The 23,541-nt window shown below is 37.1% G+C and overlaps 1 protein-coding gene across 1 annotated transcript in view; it reads left to right on the top strand.

Moving 5' to 3' along the window:
• Window positions 1-421: 421 nt before the first annotated feature.
• Window positions 422-23,541, top strand: part of LOC127624194 (general transcription factor 3C polypeptide 2-like) — a 28,841-nt gene continuing 5,721 nt past the window's right edge. Inside the window, exons 1-17 of the mRNA XM_052098901.1 lie at window positions 422-564; window positions 3,571-3,790; window positions 3,975-4,212; window positions 5,918-6,230; window positions 6,330-6,406; window positions 6,509-6,586; window positions 6,670-6,768; window positions 8,103-8,330; window positions 11,145-11,256; window positions 11,480-11,591; window positions 16,320-16,351; window positions 19,011-19,140; window positions 19,300-19,444; window positions 22,205-22,366; window positions 22,499-22,586; window positions 22,691-22,810; window positions 22,921-23,088. Coding sequence (XP_051954861.1) covers window positions 3,583-3,790; window positions 3,975-4,212; window positions 5,918-6,230; window positions 6,330-6,406; window positions 6,509-6,586; window positions 6,670-6,768; window positions 8,103-8,330; window positions 11,145-11,256; window positions 11,480-11,591; window positions 16,320-16,351; window positions 19,011-19,140; window positions 19,300-19,444; window positions 22,205-22,366; window positions 22,499-22,586; window positions 22,691-22,810; window positions 22,921-23,088 — 2,310 coding nt within the window. The 5' untranslated portion in view covers window positions 422-564; window positions 3,571-3,582. The remainder of the gene's footprint in view (window positions 565-3,570; window positions 3,791-3,974; window positions 4,213-5,917; window positions 6,231-6,329; window positions 6,407-6,508; window positions 6,587-6,669; window positions 6,769-8,102; window positions 8,331-11,144; window positions 11,257-11,479; window positions 11,592-16,319; window positions 16,352-19,010; window positions 19,141-19,299; window positions 19,445-22,204; window positions 22,367-22,498; window positions 22,587-22,690; window positions 22,811-22,920; window positions 23,089-23,541) is intronic.

The following is a 23,541-nucleotide window of genomic DNA, read 5'->3' on the forward strand; positions in this document are numbered from 1 at the left end:
ATGTTAAATCGTACACTGCTTTTATTTTTCTGTTTTCAGTAATGCCAATATTTTAATGACATTTTAATAATATGATTATATTATGATATATATATTATAAATAATATTATTTATTGTGGGGTTTGTAGACATTGCCTGATAAATTTATTATTCAACATTTTATACATTACATCTTATTTATGCGTAAAAATGAACACTTTATACTTGTATACTCTATATGTTTATGTTAGAGTTCATTACATTGTAGTTTGTACTGTGTTTGTGTCTGCTGTTTTGTACATGCAAAGTACATAGTGCTACTTCAATACTCTGCTCTACCACATTGATAGCACCCCGTGGCCAGGCGGGAATCACACACATATTTAAAGTGTCTCTGGTCGCAGTGTTGACTAGAGGGCGATAGAGAGCATGCGAGGTCATAGGAGCATGAAAACATGGCGGCGACGGCAAGCTAACACGTAAAAAAACATTAGCAAGGAGTTCCATGATAAAACAGCAAATATCTGAACAATACAGCTACTTATTCGCGTTTTAATTTGAGATCGGACAGTTTGTCCAACTACGGTGAGTCATTCATTATTATTTTCAAACATTGTGTCGAGTGAATCGGATTCGAACCGGTGAGATATCTGATGCAGGAGAGAGTGCATGAGCAGCTTGAGCTACTGTTAAAACCCGCTTCGAATGGGAAATAGCCCATGTCTTTCCTGTGGTTTTCAGCGTGGGAATGTAATTTGAGATCGTGTTATTAAAATATATTAGATTGTTTAAAAGACTTTGGACATTAGACCTTTGAACGTCTGCCTTGAAATTGATCTTCATAAAAGCCACGTCAACGTCAATACTCATATATTTAAGCCTGTTTTGTGCTAAGTGGAAACTACTATTCCAGCTTAAATAATAGTTTTTATTTATTTTTTATTTTATTTTTAGAATGTTAATTTCTTCAAGAATTGTTGGCAGGTCAAACATTGAGCAACTTCAATGTGGTTTAGTCAGACATGGTGTTCCACGCGCTGGGGCACATGCGTGTAGTACTGTGACAGATTGCAGAACAATTTTAAAGTAACATGCAACACAAACAATATATATATTATTATAATTTTTTTATAGACATAGTACTACGGTAATGGGATATCTATCCGGGTACCACATTTTGTCAATTTCTCTGCAATGTAAAAAAAAATATAGAAAATACTATAAGCCTTGTTTTGGCTTGTTTTGTAATACCATGATAATTCTTTCAACGGTACATTTATGGTTTCACCATCTGGTGCCATTGCTGCACCATGACACAACCAAAGTACTTTTGGTGTCACATGTGAGCACATTGTGAGGACCTCCTAGACTATTGCTCATATATTTGTTACACCAATTACTACAGATTAGCCAAACTAATTTTATGTTTTTGTGTGTAAAAAATATCTCTTTGATGATTTTTACTGGTGAATTCTGGTCGCACAAGTAGGTCTTTAAAGGAATAGTTCACCCAAAAATGAAAATGATCTCATCATTTACTCACCCTCATGCCATGCCAGATGTGACTGCTTTTAGAAGAATATAACAGCTCTGTAGGTCCTTACAATGCAAGTGAATGGTGACCCAAATGTTCAAGCTCCATAAAGCACATAAAGGCAGCCTAAACATAAGCCTAAAACATTTAATCCAGTCTATTGAAGCGATCTAATTGTTTTTGGGTGAGAACAGACAATATAACTGCACATGCGCCAAGTGCTACGAAGTGTAATCATGCTTGAAATTATGATTATGCCTAGAGACCGCAATTGTAAGATGTACAGTGAAAAACGAGTTATATTTTGGTTTGTTGTCTCCCAAAACAGATGAGATCGCTTCAGGAGACATGGATTATTATAGGCTATTGTTGGACTCGCCTGATTCCAAACATTTGATTTTAGAATTTGTAAATGTATTTTCTGAAGAAGTGCCATATTCTACGCATTCTTTGAAAAATGCTTGGGAAGAGGAATTGGGCATGCAGATTGGAGATAAGGTGTGGGAGGAGAGTTTTAGCAGGAGTCGATCTTGCTTTATTAATTCTAGGCATCAGTAAATTCAATTCAAGGTGATGCATAGACTGCACTATTCAAAACCTAAATTACATAGAATTTTCCCAACCATTTCTCCCATATGTGACCGGTGTAAATCTGCAGAGGGCTCTCTGACCCATCTGTTTTGGACATGCCCTAAACTTTATGGTTTTTGGTGTGTTTTCTGACATATGGTTGTGTGTTTAATCCTGATCCAGAGATTGCATTATTTGGATACTCTGCTTCTCTGTTATACCATAATTTCTCGGTACAAAGCACCATTATTTATGGGATGATTATCGCTAAGAGTATTATTCTAAGAATTTGGACGTCGGATACTGTTCCTCCGTTTAAGACCTGGTTGACTCATCTTACTGGAATATTGCACATGGAGAGAGTCCAGTATGGAGTTATGGGTAACCTTGATACATTTTACAGTATGGCAGCCATTTCTGGTTCATCTTCCCCAGTCTAATGCTGACTCTGACCAGCAAGGTAGTGCATAGTATGCTGCCTGCCCCCATTTGAGTGCTTGTTTTGAGGTGTGCTTCATCACTGAACTGCCTACAAGCCCTTGTTGTTGTTCTTAGTTTTTTTATATTTTGTATTTTTTTTTTATTAATAATTAATTTGTATATTCTTTGTATTATTTTTTGTATTTTGTTTGCTTTGTGTTTGTTGTATAATGTAAAATTCTAATAAAAATACTTGCCAAAAAAAAAAATAAGACTGATTAAACCACTGGAGTCATATGGATTACTTTTATGCTGCCTTTGTATGCTTTTTATATGAGCTTCATAGATTTGGTCACCATTCGCTTGCATTGTATGGACCTACAGAGCTGAGATATTCTTATAAAAATCTTCGAATGTGTTCTGCAGATCGGAAGAAATTTGTAAAAATCTGGGATGGCATGAGGGCGAGTAAATAATTAGATAATTATTGGGTGTACTATCTCTTTAAAGCACTTGCTTATATTTGTAAGGACTTTTCTGAAAAAATTATGCTGGTTCTTACAAATATAGGGGAACGATTGTTTGTATTTTGTAACTTTTATTTTTTACACACATTTGTTTACATTGTTTATTTTTGTTTATTTTTTTCTCCCCGAATTGGAATGCCCAATTCCCAATGCACTCTAAATCCTCATGGTGGCATAGTGACTGCCTCAATCCAGGTGGCGGAGGACGAATCTCAGTTGCCTCCGCATTTGAGACCTTCAATCCGCACATTTTAACACATGGCTTGCTGAGCGCATTACCGTGGAGACGTAGCACATACGGAGGCTCACACTACACTCCGCAGCATCAATGCACAACTCCCCACGTGCCCCACCAAGAGCGAGAACCATATTATAGCGATTACGAGGATGTTACCCCATGTGACTCTACCCTCCCTAGCAAAAGGTCCAATTGGTTGCTTAGGAAGCCTGATTGGAGTCATTCAGATTTGTTTACATTGTTAACTTTAATCAAAATGTACTGTTCATAAAACATAATTATAATTTTTTTTTAATTTCTAGACAGTGCTATTGATGGCAGCTGCTGCCCTAAAGTTGGGCATGCAGACAGGCAAGTCAGTGGGTTTACACTGTGAAAAAGAGGCAGAGGAGCAGACAGGACTTGCTAACCATGAAAATCAAGAAGTGACTCAGGATTCGGGTGGAGCACATCTCTGTTCTTCAGAGCCTCAGAAGATGGAGTCAGAACTGCAAAAGTCCGGTTTTGATCCACCCGATAAAGGCAAGAAATCAGAGGCTAACTCTGACATGACTAGTGCAGTTTTAGAGTAGAGCCTGTACTACCAAGGCATGTTTCATCCCTCTCAAAGTGAAATAATTGATAATTAGTCCTTTGGATTCCCACAGTAGTCCTCCAAACTTTTGTGAAATTTGTTTGTTTGATTATTAGCTAATGTCTTCCTTAGGGCAGACACAGACCTCCCAGGTTACTCCAGATGTAGGCCAGGAGACCCCACTTCACAAAAAGGGAGTCCATAAGAAGCGAGGGCGTCCTGCTGCAAGCCCTAAGGTTGAGAAGACCCCTGCAAAAAGGAGGAAAAAAGAGATCATTCCACCGACTCCACCGCAACATGAGAATTCTGCAACCTCTGATACTTCTGATCTAACTGCTAGTGGTCGGCCCAAGAGGAGAGCTGCCAAAGTGTATGCTCTCCAGTTTTATAAAGTTGATCAAAATCCATAAAGTATGTTGAATGCAAAATGTGCTAACACATTGGAACACAATTGCAGTGGGAAAAACATATTTGAGGCATTTCTATTATAATATATTTTTTGATACAGAAGTATCAATACTGTTCTTTATGAAGGTAAAATAGTGCCTAAATGATCTGCGTGTGCAGAGAGCGACTTGTGAAAGCATAAATCAAATTGCAAGCGAATTTTGTTTTGCGTGCGCACAAAGTTTTGTAAAGGCGTAAATCTCGTTGCAAGCGTAAGAAAAAAATATTAGCAATACTTTAATGCTTTGCATAAGTGTAATTCATGTGATGTGTATTTATAATTTCATATTGACACAAATTAAATGTCATTGTATCCTTCTGGCTTCCTTTTTTCACGCTTACATTTTTGGCACTGTTTTTGTGCTGAAGAATGGCAAAAATATTGCAAACCTACAATCGGCGATATGTAAGCAAGAAAGGGTGTCATGAACGGCAAAACGGATTGACTGCGTACAATCTTTTTGCACAAATTTCTCACTGAAAAGAGTTTTGTAAACCAAGTATTCATTCTTTTATTGTTAGAGTCAAGGTGAGCCAACACAGTTTATTGATATAAATATGATTCTCAATCTGGTTTTCAAATGTTTCTTCCTTGTTGCACCCCCGGGCAGTCAAGGGCCCCTGGGCACTGGCCCGGTTGGTAATCCGTCCCTGTTCACAACACATGAATTACACTTAAAGCTTTAAAGTATTGCTAATAATGTTTTTCTTACGCTTGCAACTTGATTTACACTTTTACAAAGCCTTATGTGCGCATGCAATTTAATTTATGCTTGCTGTTTGATTTACGCTTTCACAAATCTTACTCTATTTAAAATGGAAGTGAATGGGGCCAGTCCATAAATGTTAAAATACACACAGTTTCAAAAGTTTAGCCACAAGAAGTATATATTATATGCATTAACATAATTTAAAGGAATGTTCTGGGTTCAATACAAGTTAAGCTCAATCGACAGCATTTGTGGAATAATTTCGACTCTTCCCTCCTTTTCTTGAAATAAAGCAAAAATCGAGGTTACAGTGAGGCACTTACAATGAAAGTGAATGGTGGCCAATTTTTGAACGTTAAAATACTCACGATTTCCAAAGTTTAGTCACAAGACATTAGCAATATGTGTGTTAACATGATTTTGGTGTGAATCACTTATAACCTTTTCTGAGCTTCGTTATCATGATGATGTAATGTCAACAAACCCTAAAATGACTGTTAAAAATGAAAATTTGTTCAACTTCATAGATCAAATAATGAGTTTTAACAGAAGAATTATGCAAGTGCTTTTATAAAATTATAAGCTCACAGTTCTGCCTTTTAATCCTCAAATAATTGGCCACATTCACTTTCTTTGTCTCCATTTACTTCCATTGAAAGTTTCTCATTGTAACCTCTGTTTTTGCTTTTTTGTTTTTTTTTTAAGAAAAGGAGGAACGAGTCGAAACAAATTTTTGTGCTAATCAACATTATGCCACAAACGCTGTCAACTGAGCTTAACTTGTTTTGAAATTGTATGCTTAGAAAACTACAAACTAAATTTTATATATATATATATATATATATATATATATATATATTTCCTGGAAATAAAGACTTAATTGTTGTTAATTGCTCTATTTTTCTTAATCTTGATTAGTGCCTTAGATTATCTCCACAATCTGGCCAAGGATGTTGGTCATTCATTAGAGTTCTCAACGAAAGAAACGTCCAAATCTGTTGAAGTGGATGGCACGTCAAAGAAGAAGATCAAAGCAAAGGGTAAGGGGACAAAGAGGAAAGCTGCAGATTATGACAGTGACATAGATGATGAGGATTTTGCCCCAGAAAAGGATGACGAGGCAGAGAGTGAAGATGATGATGATGATGATGATGACGGTGACAATGATTTCAAGCCAGCCAAGGCTTTGGCATGGAGATTGGACATGGAGCGACGAAACAAACAGCCCAAAGTACGTTTTGTGAGTCTATGGTCCAAATCAGACACCTATACACTACGTCAGTTTCCACACCAGTGTGGTCTAATTCTTTCAGTGTTTTCTGCTTCCCAGAAATGTATGCTGTCAAATGGCTTGACTAACAATGCCATGGAACCGATCTGGAACTGTTTTACTAGGACCAAAGAATTGTAAGTCATTTACTTCTCACAATGATACACAAGTAACCATCACAGCAGTTAATTTTATGCTTCACTGTATCTTGAAATTAATTTTCTTTTTGCTCTTGCCAGCCGTGATGAAAACTTCTTACCGTGGGTATTTCCTGAGTGGATTCCTTCTGTCAAAGACTGGCATTTCCTGTCTTGCAGGTATTAATGGAGCTAAATGGTACACAATATCAACGGAAACAAGACATTTACATTTTAACAGAAATATCTTTTTTGATCAACAGTGAGGCTGAAAAATATTTACCCCAAGAGAAAACATCTGCTGCTTTCACTTTTACACGTGAAAACGTCAAAGGAAAGATTGAATTGCAGAGGATGAATAGGTAAAATATTATTTATGAAGTTCCCACTAATTCGCTTTTTTTTTTTTTTTTTTAAAGGGACATTCACATTGAAACTGATTTAATCCTTGATCACAATAAGCTGTATTTTTGTTTGCTAGTAGGCGTTCCTACTCTATTGCAGTATCATGAGGTGGATCAAGTAAGCTCCTGCCTTTAGCACTCCCATTGGTTGTCGTCACGTTGGGTTGATGTGCACTCTTAACTTTGTCATGTTCGCAAAAGTAGCTTATGTCACCTCAAATTGAATAATTTCTGGTGACTTTGTTGTTATAAATTTCTTCTAGTGTGAATACTTCCTGGGTCACACCCATACATAATTCGGTTACAGAAGTCATTGTAGCCATTTTAAATATTTGAGATCTGTTATATTTTGCTTTCTCCTTGTAGATTAATAAAAAATAGATGATATTTAGAGCTTAATTTGCCAAGATATTTGTCTTTGTGCCGATACAAACTCAGTACTAACACTAACGAATACAATAGAAGCTTTGCCCCTTCAAGGCCTGGCCCTGTAAAACATGTTAACACAAACCAGCGAAACAAATGGAATTTAAACCTTATTTAAAAGTTTTGTAACAAAATGTGATTGTTGCAATTTTTATTACTTTTTATTTATTTATTTATTTTTATCCCCTTTTCTCCCATTTTGGAATGCCCAATTCCCACTACTTATTATGTCCTCGTGGTGGTGCGGTTACTCTCCTCAATCCGGGTGGTGGAGGATAAGTCTCAGTTGCCTCCGCTTCTGAGCCAGTCAATCCACACATCTTATCACGTAGCTCGTTGTGCATGACACCACGGAGACTCTGCACGTGGAGGCTCATGCTACTCTCCGCAATCCATGCACAACTTACCACGTGCCCCCTTGAGGGCGGAACCACTAATCGTGACCACAAGGAGGTTACTCTATGTGACTCTTCCCTCCCTAGCAACCAGGCCAATTGGTTGCTTAGGATACCTGGCTGGAGTCACTCAGCACACCCTGGATTTGAACTCGTGACTCCAGGGGTGGTAGTCAGTGTCAATATTCGCTGAACTACCCAGGCCTGCCATTTTTATGACTTGAGATCTGTTCGAGTTTGCTTTCATCTTGCAGATGATCAACACATAATCTTTTAGAACTTAATTTCCCAAGTATACATTTACAAAATTTGAACGACAATACGAGCAATAACATGTTAACACAAATTTCAGCAAAACGTAGTAAACAAACAAGATGCTAAAGCACCTTGGCAGCCTCTCCGAGCACCATTTATTGTCTATGTCATATGGAATGGGGCAAGATAAATGCAATATTGTCTTGTCATCTGCAGGTTTGAATCATTGCCACATCACGCTTCCCACTGGGACTCTCTGTTCTTTGTGGGGGGTCCCGTGCATTCCATGGAGTGGTGCCCGTGTCCAGACGGGGCGGCAGGAAGACAGTATGCTGCCATCTACTGCCACAAGGGCATGGACGACAGACACAAAATCAACCAGCTGCACACAGGGCCTGCCTTACTGCAGCTGTGGGACATCGGAAACCTTCAGTGCAAAAGCAGGTCAACTAGATTAGAAACATACAAACTGGCTCAACAAATTGGTTTAAAGGGATAGTTCACTGAAAAATGAAAATTCTGTTGTCATTTACTCCCACTCATGTCATTCCAAAGCTGTATAACTTACTTTCTTTCGTGGAACACAAAAGGTGGCAGAATCTTAGGAATGTTGAGACTGACAGCCTTGGTCTCTATTCAATTTCCTTGCATCTTTTTTTCCATACAATGACCGTGGATGGTGTCTGAGGCTTTCAACATGTGCAGTAACATTCTGTGTACTGTAAACCTTTATATGCTAGCAGAACTCAAAACATTTGAGACAATCAGTCACATACATTTTTTTCCAGATTTTTATTTTGTACTACACATGCATGTTAATTGCTGATAACTTGAAATATTAATGAAGCTAACTCATATATTTTGATGGCACTTAACTGTAAATGTAACTATTTGGCCGAACTTACTATTACCACGCTATCACAACTTAAATACTTCAAGTAGAGGACCCTAATTTAATTATTTAAACATTATTAGACATCTCAAATCAGCTTAAATTAATCTCTTGCTGTTATAAACTAGCTAGTACAGAGAATGTCAGCATGCTGAATGCATGCTAATTGGAAACATTATGCTTCTATTAGCATAGCAATTGCTAAATAAGTAAAGCAACATAGGGCATTCTTAACTTGTGCCTGTCCTCAAACTAAGCTCAAACTCCACTATTCACCATAATGGTAACCCCCAAATAAACATAATTATTTGAGATCTGTAAGACTTTGCTTTAATCTTGTAGATGATCAACAGAAACATTTAGAACTTAATTTCCCAAGTATAAGATGTACAAAAAATGCGTCTGTACAAATTCAAGCAAAATGCAATAAACATAATAACGTGTCTTTGCACCAATGAAAATAAAAATCCAATACACTAAAGCACCTTGGCAGCCTCTCTGAGCACCATCTGTGTCATATGAAATGAGGTAAGACAGATGCAGTATTGTCTTGTCATCTGCAGGTTTGAATTACTGCCACTTCACACTTCACGGGACTCTCTGTTCTTTTTGCGGGGGTTCCGTACAACAGCACAGTATAAAATTCAGAAACTCTTCTAAATAGCACAAAAGAAAAAACCTTAAAGACTAACAAGTCTCCCACCTTTACATTCATCTTGCATAAAGACACATATGGTAATATAACACTTAATTTCAACACTTGCTCTCCCTGTCAAGTGCCATGCCCAGTTTTAGTAAACTAAACCAAAAAAATCATGTTGTCCCAACACAAATAGATTACATAAAGCTTGGAAAAAAAATTGCGGACCAAGCAGTGCCCAATGACCCCCCACCTTAAAAGCACTTATGACCAATCCTGCCTAAGCAACTGTTGCCGTGCTGCCATTAATTTGACATGCGTTTGCTATTTTCCAATGACAAGAGTAATGTGTGTTTGAGTACTTTTAAGCAGGATTTTATAGGCCTGTCACAATAACAACTTTTGTTGGACAATATATTTTCCCAGAAATAATTGCAATAAACTATAATAATTTCATTTTAAGACAATTTTATGCCACTGATATAATTATAATATAATAGCATAATGATGCAAGTGCACCCTTTAAAAAAGCAATGAACATTTAATTCTTAAGAATATTCAGACATTGGGATTGGAATGTCCAAAAATTTAATATTCTAAAGAAATAAAACATAAAATAAAACCACACAACCAAAACAATACTCTCGGGCTTCGTTAACAAAAATTGCACTAAATATTAAACATTTGGCACACGAGTATAGAGGGTCATTCATTTCTTAAATGGCAATATGCTGCCAATACAGTTTCTCAGTGGTTAGGACATTTGTTAACAAAATGTTGCAAAGTAACATCATATTAGCTTTAAGTTAGATATAAGTAACAAGTACAACAGGATATGATGGTTATGTTTTAGATTAGCTTTTAGGTGAGTTGATTTGCCACTTTTCATTGCCACTGTTTTTATAAAACAAAGTCGACATGTTGGTGTTCTGACAATCTGTGCTACCTGCTCAGGATGTGCTACCAGCAGTAAAAACGGTGATGTGTAAAGCTTAAACATGGGTACCACAAGTCTGGAGGCATGAGACAACCTGTCAATATGTACTACAACAGCATGAAAAGTGTTAAAATCTTAGGTAGCACATCTTGTCTGGCAGATAGTATCAGTATGTGCTACCAGCATAACTGTCACTACACCACCACGAGGACTTAGAGGGCACTGGGAATTGGGCATTCCAAATTGGGAAGAAATAATGGAGGGAGAAGTTCATTCAACTCAAAACTAAAACAATTCAGGTTACTTAAATGTGTCAATTCAAAACTGAACTAAAAAGAAAAGAGACAGCTCTAAATCCTCATCAAGGTTCTATTTGAACTAATTTGTATGATTACATTTTTTTCCTATTCAATACAATTAATTACTTTGAGGTTCACAGTGTTCTTGTGGAGAAAAAAAAACAGGTAACTCAAGACACGTTTTGTAAAAGTTTTAGTTCTCCTGCTCTAGAAGCTTTGAAACAGCAAGACCCATCCCAACGATCAAAGATGTACATTCTAGCACATGCTTAAATAGAAAACAATTTAAAAACAGTGCAGACAGATGCAAAAATGCGTTCGGTGTGTTCCACAGAAGAAAGTCATATGGGTTTGAAATGACATGAGTAAATGTTCCAGAATTGTAATTTTTTTGGTGAACTATCACTTTAAGAGGAAAATATTTACAATTTTGTGTTTTAGAATATAATGGTAGTATTGGATGTGACTTTCTTTTTTTCCCCCACCTCAGACCATCAACAGCTCCTCATCTAGCATATTCTTTGGCCATAGATAACGGATGCATCTGGAATATGAAGTGGTGTCCTGCGGGAGTGTGGGAACTGCCCTCCACCAGCAGAAAGGTAAAAAATGAATTAGGAGAGGAGTTTGTGTGCTAGCAGATATATCAGAGGTTAACCAGCATCAGTAAGATTAATCAAAATGTATGGGGATGCAACGGGATATGGGTTAAAGTCACAACCTAATACATAAAAATAAGAAACAAATTGCAACTTAAAGCCTTTCCATCAGTTTGAATCAGTATGACGCTTCTGATTGGTGTAAATCTGTATTCATTTTTATCAGTCTCAGCAGATGGCTAGATTAGGTCTTCTAGCTGCAGCTTTCTCTAATGGAACCATCGGGGTCTACAGTCTTCCTCATCCAGAAGCCCTTACAGCACACCATCAGAGTAAAGGTGAGTGAATGGTGAAATGCACACTAAATACATGTGCAGTGTACTGGTCCTCCCAAAAGAGGGCAGAAAATGACAGGAAAGCAGTTCTTCCTAATGCTGCCACAAAACAAACATTAGTTGTTTTCTTGTGTACATCTTGTATGATGCTTTCGGTGAATTTTTAACAAACACCGGAAAACATAGTTCGAAACAGAGCAAATTAAATTGATATTACATTTAGAGATCATCTACCATCTCTTATCATGAATCCAATTGTCCAATCATGATAATTGTTACTAATATTATAACTGGAGATGTAAAGTTTTACATGCGTTTTTGTTTTCTCAAAGTTTTGTGTTTTTTTTATATTTTTGTATTTGGTTCTGTTTTCAGTTTGTTTTCATTTGTTTGAAATTTTTAAACAAATTTTGTGTAGTCTGATATATATATATATAATATATATATATATATATATATATATATATATTGTGTTTTATTTTTGTTTGATTAATTGAATTTAGAAAATGTTTCCTATGATGATTACTGTACATTTCATTTCAACATTTGGTGGATAGATGGATTATTGTTTAGTGATTTGAAGAGGACCTACAGTACAATAGCAATTAGAGGACCTGTTTCAAATGGGTAACGATAAAACAGTTAACCACACTCACACTCGCCATTATGTGCTCTGGAGTCTGGAGGGTTTATGGTAGATAATTATAAATAGCTTTTTGTCTGGAGTGAAAGGGTAGCCCGTAAAAGGGAGTGAGAGAGACCCGAACCCCACCCCCACCCCTCCTTCTCAATGGAGATAATTTACTGGCTTGTTTTCATCAGACAAGGATCTATAATTGAAATGACAAAAAAGATGCATCGCTACGTAGTTGTTAGTGTTTGAAGCCATGAATTTCAGCCGAATACCTGACACCCCTTTCTGCTGGGCTTGTCAGTCAAAAACACCTTAGTCAGCCTGGAGACAGGGCTGCTGGTCAGGATCTGTCTGCTACGTTGCCTGAATGAGTGGATCAGAGGTGCGATGCTTTATCGACCTGATCGACCCGTCACTGGGCTGAATGACTCTGACCTGAAGCCGCACAACTATACATCACCACTGCTCTCTCCTCCCATACACACTGTCTCCATTGTGAACACACACTTTTAGACACACACATCCATATATGCATTCTCCTTATGATTCTGTTCGCCCTCTCCAGCTCTTCATTGTTTTATGTTCTCGGTGTAATGATATAATGAATCATCACAACTTAAATTCTTTGTCCCTGATTTTTGGTGAAGAAATATTGATTGTACCAGATCAGGAAAATATACCGGTAATGAACAAAACCTACATACTAATATGCTTGGATTCATAACTTCTACAAAACGTAGTTTGCACAGCATTTGTTCATTACTTGTTCTAAATAGAATACCGCACGCACATCTCGAAGGCTAATGTTGCATAGTATTTGTGAAATAAACATTCACCTGAGCCGTAAATGCCATGTGACTAATCAATCTGGAAAGGTACAAAAATAACGTCCTTTCAAGAGCCCTCAAAAATCCGGCACTGGCGAAATATCTACTATAATATTATGAAATATTTTAGATTTATGTTGCTTGCAAAAAAAATTATCTAGTCAGAATTGCTGGCTACATTTGAATGGCTGTCAATGGAGAATCTGAATTTTTGGCAGCATATTGGTGTCATTTTGGCATCTACCAGCTGGAGCTTATGAGCTAATAGGCTATGTTAACTGGCCAAACCTTAACATTATGGCAGAAACAGCCTGGAAGTGTCAAGGTGTGCCATTGTATTATGGTGAGATTAAGGGTGAAAAGAGTTCAGTGTCCTCACTTTGATAAAGCACTCCAGTCCTCTCTTCTGTAAACCTACAGCCAGATGCACGCTAACGACACCTGCCTCTTCCTGTGGAGATACTGAGTGAATCTCAAAAACATTATATATATATATTTTTTTTTAAATCTTCTCAAAATACAGTGCCACCTCTATCCCCGTCAGACACGGCTGCTGAAATGAATTGTGCAACACTCTCTTACTCCATTCAGTCTAAAAGAAAGTAATTAAAAAATCCTTCACAATTGCAAACTTCTAGATTTTGCTGTGTAATTAATAATGTTTGTTAAAATCTAAATGAATGTTTTTATTTGGGAGACTATAGAGCTGTTCAGCCGTGACAAAGCCGTGTCAATTTGTAGGCAAGTCCCGAATTCTAATTCACCATGGGTTCCCTCTGGATTTTCCTATGGGGTTTTATAATGGAGTTTTAGATTAATGAGTAAAATAAGGTCTGTGGTAAACATTACTTGATGATATGTGGACGTTTAGTTCTACAAAATATATTACACACTTTCATACCTCAAATGTGAAATTCAAATGTGAATTTTTTTTAAAGTGAGCAATTCAATACGGTTTAAAACTTTACGACCACAGACGTAAAGTTTTATTTTACTCCTAAATCTAAAACTTCCATTATAAAACCCCATAGGAAAATCCAGAGGGAACCCATGCCGAATTCTGTTCCGTGTTTGTTGGCTACAAACTGAACGGCTCTATTGGTTCTAACCAATGATCCTTAAAGTGGTCATAGAATGATAAATACTGTTGCATAAGCAACTCTAGAAAGTAAAATGTGTGAAAGTTGGCAAAACCTTGCACTAGAGGTCTGCATTGTTTCCGTGGGACCCAATCTGATTTCTTGCGGCGCAGGATTACATTTCCGAGTTTAAGGCGGTAAAAGATGATAGGTCCATGAGTTGTGTGTGTTTTTAAAACATTTATTATTTTATTATATAATTCATTTATATTCAATAACAATAAATAGAGAATCCGACATAAAATATGCACACAACGCATGCATCAAATTATCCAATATTTAGAGAAGACTATGCAGGTAGTCAATGGTGCGTTACATGAATGAAAAAGCAAAGCGTGGACACACTGTGTGATCAAGGGTGATGAAACTGGGACTGGAAAATTGTTAAAGTGTTAAGACACCAACCTCAGGAAAGTCAGATGGGCATCATGTGACAAAGTAATTTGGTTTCACTTGTTTTCTATTTGATTGGCTTTTGCCTTTTGTGGAAAACAAATGCAGGGTTGTGGAAACAGGAGTGGTCAGGAAGACAATCACTGTGGGCAGAGAACAGGTGTAAAATTCAGTGGGAGAGTCAGGGTGTGGGAAAGAATCTTACGGGAACGGGCGAGAGCAGGATGGAAAAAACAGACCTGTGCAGACCTTTACATTGCACTGTTCCTGGCTATGTGTAATTCCTACAACTCTGCTTTTGCTTCTGAATGATCCCAATGTTAGCAATGAGCCCTGATCATTTCATTCTGATCTTAAAAAACTGCATGTAACATTTCAGCACAGACTGTTTTGTAAAACTGTCACAATGTAATGCAGGCTTTGCAATTAGGCTGTTATTGAATGATGAGACAGAGCAAACTACTTTAGACCCGACTGCAAATCTGCAGCCAGTAAGTAAGTGGAGCAAAGTGCTGTTACTCATTTTTACTTGCAAATAGTTTTTTTACATTGAAGTCTTAGGTGGTTTTCATACTGGGCACGCTTGCTGCAATCGAAATTAGAGTGCGATTACTCCTGGGGCCCCAAAAGTGTTGCTCTGGTTTCAGACTCTTCCTGATTCTGTTGAAACCCAGAACATTTCCGTCATCACAAACATGCACGTGGAGAACGTGGGTCACTATATTTGTGTATATATTTACATTTATGCATTTTGGCAGATGCTTTTATCCAAAGCGACTTACAGTGCACTTATTACAGGGACAATCCCCCCGGAGCAACCTGGAGTTGAGGGCCTTGCTCAAGGACACAATGGTGGTGGCTGTGGGAATCGAACCAGCGACCTTCTGATTAACAGTTAACAGTTATGTGCTTTAGCCCACTACGCCACCACCACCTCTCCATATATATATTTTTTTGTTGTTAAATTGGTTTTATTATACACACGACAGTGACCGACACTTGCACCTCTGTGCATTGCATGCTAGAATTCAGCAGATATGCATGTCCATTAGAAAGTGACTACATCTCATGCTGGCAAATTTTATTTTTTAGGAAACAGCTGGTTGGGAGCAATGTATTTGCATAAGTTCCCCTTCCACTCATGGTACACGTGTTATGTGTGTTTTGTGCAACTGATTGTTATCATGCTTAAATCAGAAAGAATGCATGCGCATGTTGTTTAACTTCCTGGACAAGTGCGGACCCGAGTACAGGTTGCTTTCTCACTCATGCGAACTGTGCCACATTTCCATTGCAACCGAGCTCAGAACACATCCTACTGGTAATCTTATGTTAGATACCACAGTCCACTCCCCGGTCCACAAAACAGCTTTCATATTACCAATTTTTTTATTCGGACCATGCTCTGTTTTGGACTAAACTGCCAGTGTGAAAGCCCCAATAAGGGCAAAGCAGCAAAAGAGGCCCATATAGAGGGTGGAAAATAGTCACGAAACCCTTGACTAACATTAACATGGATCACAGGATGAAGATAAAATGCAAAAATGAATATAACCTCTTAATGATGACACTGAGCTAAAATGCTGCTAGCTGCCTCTTTAAATTTTTTCAGTTACATGCACATGTAATTTATCCTTGTTCCTTTGATTGTTTTTCTTGAGAAATCATGTATTGAATTGTAATGCTCCTATCTATAAGTGCACAGCGTTGATAAACACATTTATGTGTTTTCCAATAGGAGAAACCAGCCAAGCACCGCTGATATGCCGGGTAGGTCAATATCCACTCTGCCAGCAAGATTCTCATTCTCACAGATAAGACCCCTCAGCCTTTGTCTCCTTCCATATATTAAGTGACATATTATACATTCATTGCATTAGAACTAAAACATCTAACTTATGGGTGAATGCCAAGCCCTTTGCTCTGATTATGTTTCACCTCATTTTCACTGATTGCTTTTGAAATGGCAACATTTCACAGGTGAAGTTGCTTTTTACTAAAACTGTTCACAGTTTGGCTCCTCTGGTCCATCTCATGGGGTGTCAATGTAACATTTTCATGCATCTGAGAGACTATCTTCTGGAAAGATATGGAGGCCCAAACCTGCATAAATTATAAATAAATAAATGTAATAATAAAAAAAAAATAATAAAGGAATAAATGTCTTGATAAAACAAATATAATTAGTTTTTAAATTAAATGTATTCCTGAATTTATTATTGTATGACTTTATTCCTTTTATTATTTTTTATATATATCTTTCAACTTTATTTTTATTATTTTTAACTTTTAATTATTTATTCATTTATTTTGCATATTTTTTATTCCCACATATATTTATTTACATATTTATATATTCCTATATTTATTTATTTATACATGTATTTATTTTTACTTTTCTGTGTGCAACATGGAAATGAGGGAGGCGGTCCTTGCGCAGCTCCAGTGCATCATTGGTTGAGAGCTCAATAGTACTTATCGGAAGCAGATGGACGTCCCACCTTAGCACCCTCTGACTCGCACAGATTTAGAATATGCAGGAAATGTTTTGCAGAGAGTTTTAACAATGCAGTATGTGCTTGGACATTCATACCAGCCTACAGCTCTCCTAAAACATCAATAAGCACCTCTACTCTAAATGAAACATAGTCATTTGATGCGTGGTTATCGACTTCATTTGCAAGTTGCGCAACTCTCTAGATATACGTGAAGCGTCAACTATATTTATTTATTTATTTATTTTTATTTTTTTTATTTTTTTTTTTTTTTATTGCAGAACTTGTATATATACATACATACATAAACGATCAGGGAAATGAAGCATGGTTGTATCTTTTACAATTAACAATCATAACAACAGAAATCAATAGTATGGATTTGCGGACATCAACATATGAAGTTATATACACATAAAAGAAAAGCATAAGGTTAAATCATATAATTTATGGAACTTGCTCATTTTGTGGATTTGTTGAAGAAACAGCTCCCCATTTATTTTGTGATTTTAGTATAACCAATAAACCTTGGATTGACTTGAGCTCTTATGTTTTTAGCCCCACAAATAGCTATAGTTTACACAATATGGCTATGACCTAATGTCACATCAAAACAAGTCAAGAGTAATCGAGCACACGCTTCAATCTACGATAAGCCAATGGTAAACAGGACCCGCCCACATAATTATCATACAAGAGGAAGAAATGTAAGAATAAATACAAAAATAAATAAATGTGGGAATATATAAATATAGAAATAAATAAATGTGGGAATAAATAAATATAAAAATAAATGAATGCATAAATAAATAATAATAAAAACAAAAACAAATGAAAGAATAAAAAAGCTTTAGAGAATAAAAATAAAAATGGAAAATAATAAATGAAAAGAGAAAATAATAAATGAAGGAAAAAAGTCTTTAAACTAATTATATTTGTTTTATCAAGACATTTATTCCTTTATTTATTTTCTTATTACATTTATTTATATATTTATTTATTATTTTTTCATGTTTTGTCCTCCATAGAAAGAACGTCTCAATTAAAATGTCAAAGAGTTCATCATAGAGTGGAAGACCTACACCAGCTCAAAATACTCTTGCAAGTCTGATGCCTCATGATCACATACAGTAGCTTAAAGGTATAGTTCACCCAAAAATTATAATTCTCTTATCATTTACTCACCCTCTTGCTATACCAGATGTGTATGACTATCTTTCTTCTGCTTAACACAGAGTTTTTAGAAGAATATCTCGGCTCTGTTGGTCCATTCAAGGAAGTTAATGGTGAACAAAATTTTGAAGCTCCAAAAAGCATATAAAGGCAGCATAAAAGTAATCCATATGACTCCAGTGGTTTGATCCATATTTTCTGAAGTGATCCAGTCGTTTTTGTGTGAGAACAGGCTATTAATATTGACATCAGCAGTCTCTTTGTCGATCATGATTTCAAGCCATCTAACGCTCTGCGCATGCGTCAAGCAAAAGAAAGTGTAATTAAGCTTGAAATCAAGATGGTGCCTAGAGACTTATTCAAAGGAGCTTCAAAGTTTTGGTCTGAGCTGATATTTTCTTCTTATAATCTTCGTTTGTGTTCTGCAAAAGAAAGTCATTTGCGTCTGGGATGGCATGAGGGTGAGTAAATTATGAGATAATTTTCATTTTTAGGCAAACTATCCCTTCAACAGAGCTGTCGATTCTTAAGAACATTAAAAGTATGTTTAAAAGTGGAATCAAAATTGGAGTATTGTGTCTTTTAGCTTTGAGGTCATCCAAACTTCTTATTTCAATAGGATATACAAGAACGGGAAAGAAAACTGTGCTTTTTAATGATTTCATGGTGTCTTTAATTATGCATGCCATCATTACAGATGGATAAATTGCTCTAGATCAGTGTTATAGGGCAGCCTGTTTTACAGTAGTTTGTGTTTGCAGGTGAAGCAGGTTCTGACTTTAAAGATGGGCTCCAGTCAAGCAGATCATAAGGGTCAAAGTGGCCTGTGCTTGGCTATGGACTGGCTCCATGTCAAGCCACACAACCTTCTGGCTGCTGGTTTCTGTGATGGTGATTTCACAATATATATTCTGTCTATAGGCCTACTGTATATCTTCATCTAAACAGAATTTATCCTCCTGGATAGAAATAGAAATATTGGTTTAATATATTGCAAGATATATTGTGTTATTGGTGTGTTAGTGATGTTCTACGTTTTCTCTTTTCCAGGTGTGGTTGCTCTGTGGGATCTGACTAGTAGGTCTCCACTGCAAAAAGTCAAGTCACCAGATGGGGGTTTGTTTCTTTACCCTTACCACTGCTTCCTCGCCCACAACGAGATCATACGAACCTTGTGCTGGTGCAGAGCCTCAAGGTGAGAATCGTCTGTACAAACATTGCTTTCACTTTAGAGGTTTTGGTGCAGACCCAGGTTGGATTGACCATAAAGTTCGGTTTGTTTGATCATTTGTGTAAAAGTTGCCTTTTGAACTCTGATACACACTAAAGATCCACATTTATGGAATGTAATTGTTGATGTAAATGCAATTCAAATATGACTGCTATTGAATATTTTATTAACATAAATACAGAGCACTTTATTAGGAACACCTGTAAATCTACTTATTCATGCGATTTATCTAATCAGCCAATCGTGTGGCTGTAGTGCATAAAATCATGCAGATACGGGTCAGGAGCTTCAGTTAATGTTCACATCAACCATCAGAATGGGGAAACAAAATTAGACTGTGGCATGATTGTTGGTTGCAGTCTGGCTAGTTCTAGTATTTCTGTAACTGCTGACCTCCTGGGATTTTCAAGCCCAACAGTTTCCTCAGAATGGTGTAGCACCCAGTGAGCGGCAGTTCTGCGGACAGAAACGCCTTGTTGATGAGAGAGGTCAATGGAGAATGGCCAGACTGGTTTGAGTTGACAAAGGCTATGGTGACTCAGAGAACCCCTCTGCACAATTTGAGTGAGCAGAATAGCATCTCAGAATGCACATGTCGAACCTTCAGGCAGATTGGCTAGAACAGCAGAAGACCACGTCAGGCACTTAATTAGGACCATAGTGTTCAAAGTCCAAAAACACTGTGTAATCAAGCTTCAAAACTAATGTCGAGATTTATAGTGAAATAAGAGTTCGATTTTGGTCTGTTTCACACTCAAAACCGGTCGTATTGCTCCAGAAGATATGGATTAATCCACTCGAGTCATATAGATTACCTTTTTGCTCTGTTAATTTCATTTTTGAAGCATGAAAGTGTTGGACCCCATTGACTTGCATTGTATGAATATATTCACACCATTTCTTCATCAAAATATCTTTGTATGTGTTCCACAGAAGTAAGACAGTTGAGTGTATGGAAGAACGATTTGAGTTTCAGATGGCAAAAGGATAAATGAATAATGATAGAATTATAATTTTTGGATGAACTGGTCCTTTAAAACATGTAGTATCACTGTACAGTGTACACCATAACAAACTAGACTGTATCAGATACATTTCCAGACTATGTGTGAACATTTTCCTAAGCTAACATTTTGCCTGACACTGTATATTTGATTGTGGATCATTTGAAATCCATTTCACTGATATTCACAATATATGCAAATCCATATGTATAACATTAGCTTAGTGATATTCATGGAGTTTGCACATTTAGTAACATAGAAACAATCTTTATCACAAACATTACTATTCCAATCATGTGGTTTTGTTTCATCATCACTTTCACCAATCTGCTCTGGTGCTGCAGCAATACGATCAGTTATGGGGAAGAAACAGGCCAAAATGTAACTCCTTTTTCATTATGAATCTTGACTTCTGCTGTCTACTTGGCGCATTCATGAGAGAAGTTTACACTTAACACATACACAGACCACGTGTACATGCAAAGAGCTGGAAGACAGAAAGTCTTATGAGTTTGAGGCTGTATAAGTGTGAGTAAATTATGATTTTTGGGTGAATTGCTCCTTTAAAGACTTGATTTCATTGCTCTAATGTGTAGGGCTGAGGTTGCAGTTTTGATGGTTGTGTAGATTGTAAATGTCTCTTTCAGGGGTTTTCAAACCCACTAAGACTTTCAAACACCAACGAGACCCTATATTTGAAAAGAAAAATGTTCTCTGTAACACTGATAACTGTCATTAAAACCATTAGCTAATATTGTTACCATTATATAATGCTTATCATATCATTTGTTTATCTTCATTCAAATGATGCTCGGAGAAGAGCAGAGGGTGTGTTCCATGACCTCTCTGTCAGGTACACATTGAACCGATGCCAGATCCAATTCAAAACATCAGGCTCCAATCCACGGAGCTCTTTGTCAGTGCGTTTTGTACACTGGAGCGGATCCAGGCTTGCCGTTTTATTCCCAACATAAATTCCTGAATTACCTACAATGACAGCAAGCTAGCTCGCACCAGCTCTCTTATTTTGGGTTGTGTAGGCAGACCACATGAGCTCCACTGTTTGCACTCCCATTGGTACTAGTCACATTTTATCATTTGCATAAAGTTTGACATTAGCATAATTCTGCTTAACGTTGTCGCATGGCAAATGGCTGCTATCACTAGTGTCACGTCAAATCATCAACTTTTCTTTAATGACCTCTGGTAGCTTAGTCACTCCAAATCCCTTTCCATTTACTTAAAGCCTCTACAGTTTCTTTTAAAAGCACCGTGTCTGGACACCTTTGTTGCTTCCCTTCAATGCTTTTGCTCCCATATTTATGAGAGGCTCTAGCAGCTTTAGAGACTCTGCTTCTCTCCATCAATTGATCTTTATTTGATAAATTACTGCTGTCATGATCAATAGAAAATGAACACAAACATTTTTTGAAAAAAATAAAGTTTACCACCTGCTCTCCTCTGGTGTTGAGAACACAATGTTTATAGTGCCAGGCAAGTACCATGGACTTCTGTGACTAAAGCGCAATCATATTAAGCCTAATTTAGAGAAAGGAGGTGTGTTTGTGTGGAACGGAATAATATTGGCTTTCACAAAATTGTGGGTGAGTGGTGAATAAAACGTAGGTTGATGCACCGAAATACCATACGCAAAAATGCGGCAATTGTTTAGTGAATTTGTCTCAAAATATTTTATTTTTTATTCACTATTGTCGGGCAGTAACTTGTTGGTGACAGTCGGAGATGACCGCATGGCAAAAATGTGGGACCTCAGGAAAACCTACACACCTCTGTTTGCGGTAAAGCGTTGCCTGTGCCCTGAAGTGTACTGGCCCCTCTTTTGGAGTGGCATCTTTATCGCTCAGGAGTGTTGCTATGCCACGTAAGCCTGCTTGCATATTGCTTTTCATTTCATCCTGATATTTACAGGATGACTTTACATGTTAAACAAGTTTTTGTTCAACACAGAATTTTTTTAATTTATATTATAATATCTTTTTTGTGCCGTTTGTAGGTTTGGCCAGAATGGGGTTCATTATTTTGACTCCGGTTACCTTGGGATAAAGCCTTTCTTTGTATGTCCCAGAAGAGCCACTGTTTGGGTAAGTGAAAGTTTAACTATAAAGTTGAATAAATGGTTTTAAAAAAGTTTATCTCTATGGTTTAATTATAACAAAATTGGTTACTCTTTCTCTCCCCCATTCAGAGTCTTTCTATGTCTGATTGGATAAATGCATTTGCTGTTGGGGACAATGGTGGAGATTGTTTATTTAGTTTGATTCCTCGAATGGACAGTGACCCCAGCTCTGTGAGGAGACGAAGATTTGTACGTTTCTCTATTATTAAATGAATTTCCACATATTAAGTGCAACCTTTTCCTAATGTTTAGGCATTTTTAATAGAAGATGAACGTTGACTATTGTTCAATCCTCACAGTCAGTTTACAGAACTGACCTGGTCCAGTTTAAACCCGGTCAGAGGCCTGGAGATGAGGAAGGTGAGGAGGAGGAAGGCGAGAGTGTTACAAGTATTTCTGGACAGGAGCCTCAGAGCTACAAAGGAGCCATCAAAAAGTACTACCTCCACTTTCACGACTTGGACCTGGTAAGGATCATACAGCATAAGATGACTCCGGTTCTGTTTACAGTTGGTATTAAGATCCGCTTTGGGCAATTTAATCACAAGTGGATATGCGAGACTCATCACCATTTACACCTGGTCATAATATGTGCCTCTATTGACCAGTTGTGTTTGTATTTCAAGGGAAGGCCACTGATTTCATGATGACATGCTTCAAACATTACATAAATATGTTACTGCATGATGCTAATGCACAAGAAAAGTTAAAGAACAAAAGAGGAGAATGTAACACAGTTCAATGGAAAGGAGGAGGCGAGAACCGGCTTAACAATATAAATGATCATTTAATGATGAAGTTAACCAAAAAGATAAATCTCTGTCGCACTGCCGTCTCCGATCACCTTTATCCCTCTCAGACTTCATTTGCAGCGGCCCTCTCGTGGTGGCTAGTAGTGGTTTCCTCCGCCCCTGGCAGCA

Source organism: Xyrauchen texanus, chromosome 30, assembly GCF_025860055.1.
Source record: "Xyrauchen texanus isolate HMW12.3.18 chromosome 30, RBS_HiC_50CHRs, whole genome shotgun sequence".
Taxonomy (NCBI): Eukaryota; Metazoa; Chordata; class Actinopteri; order Cypriniformes; family Catostomidae; genus Xyrauchen; species Xyrauchen texanus.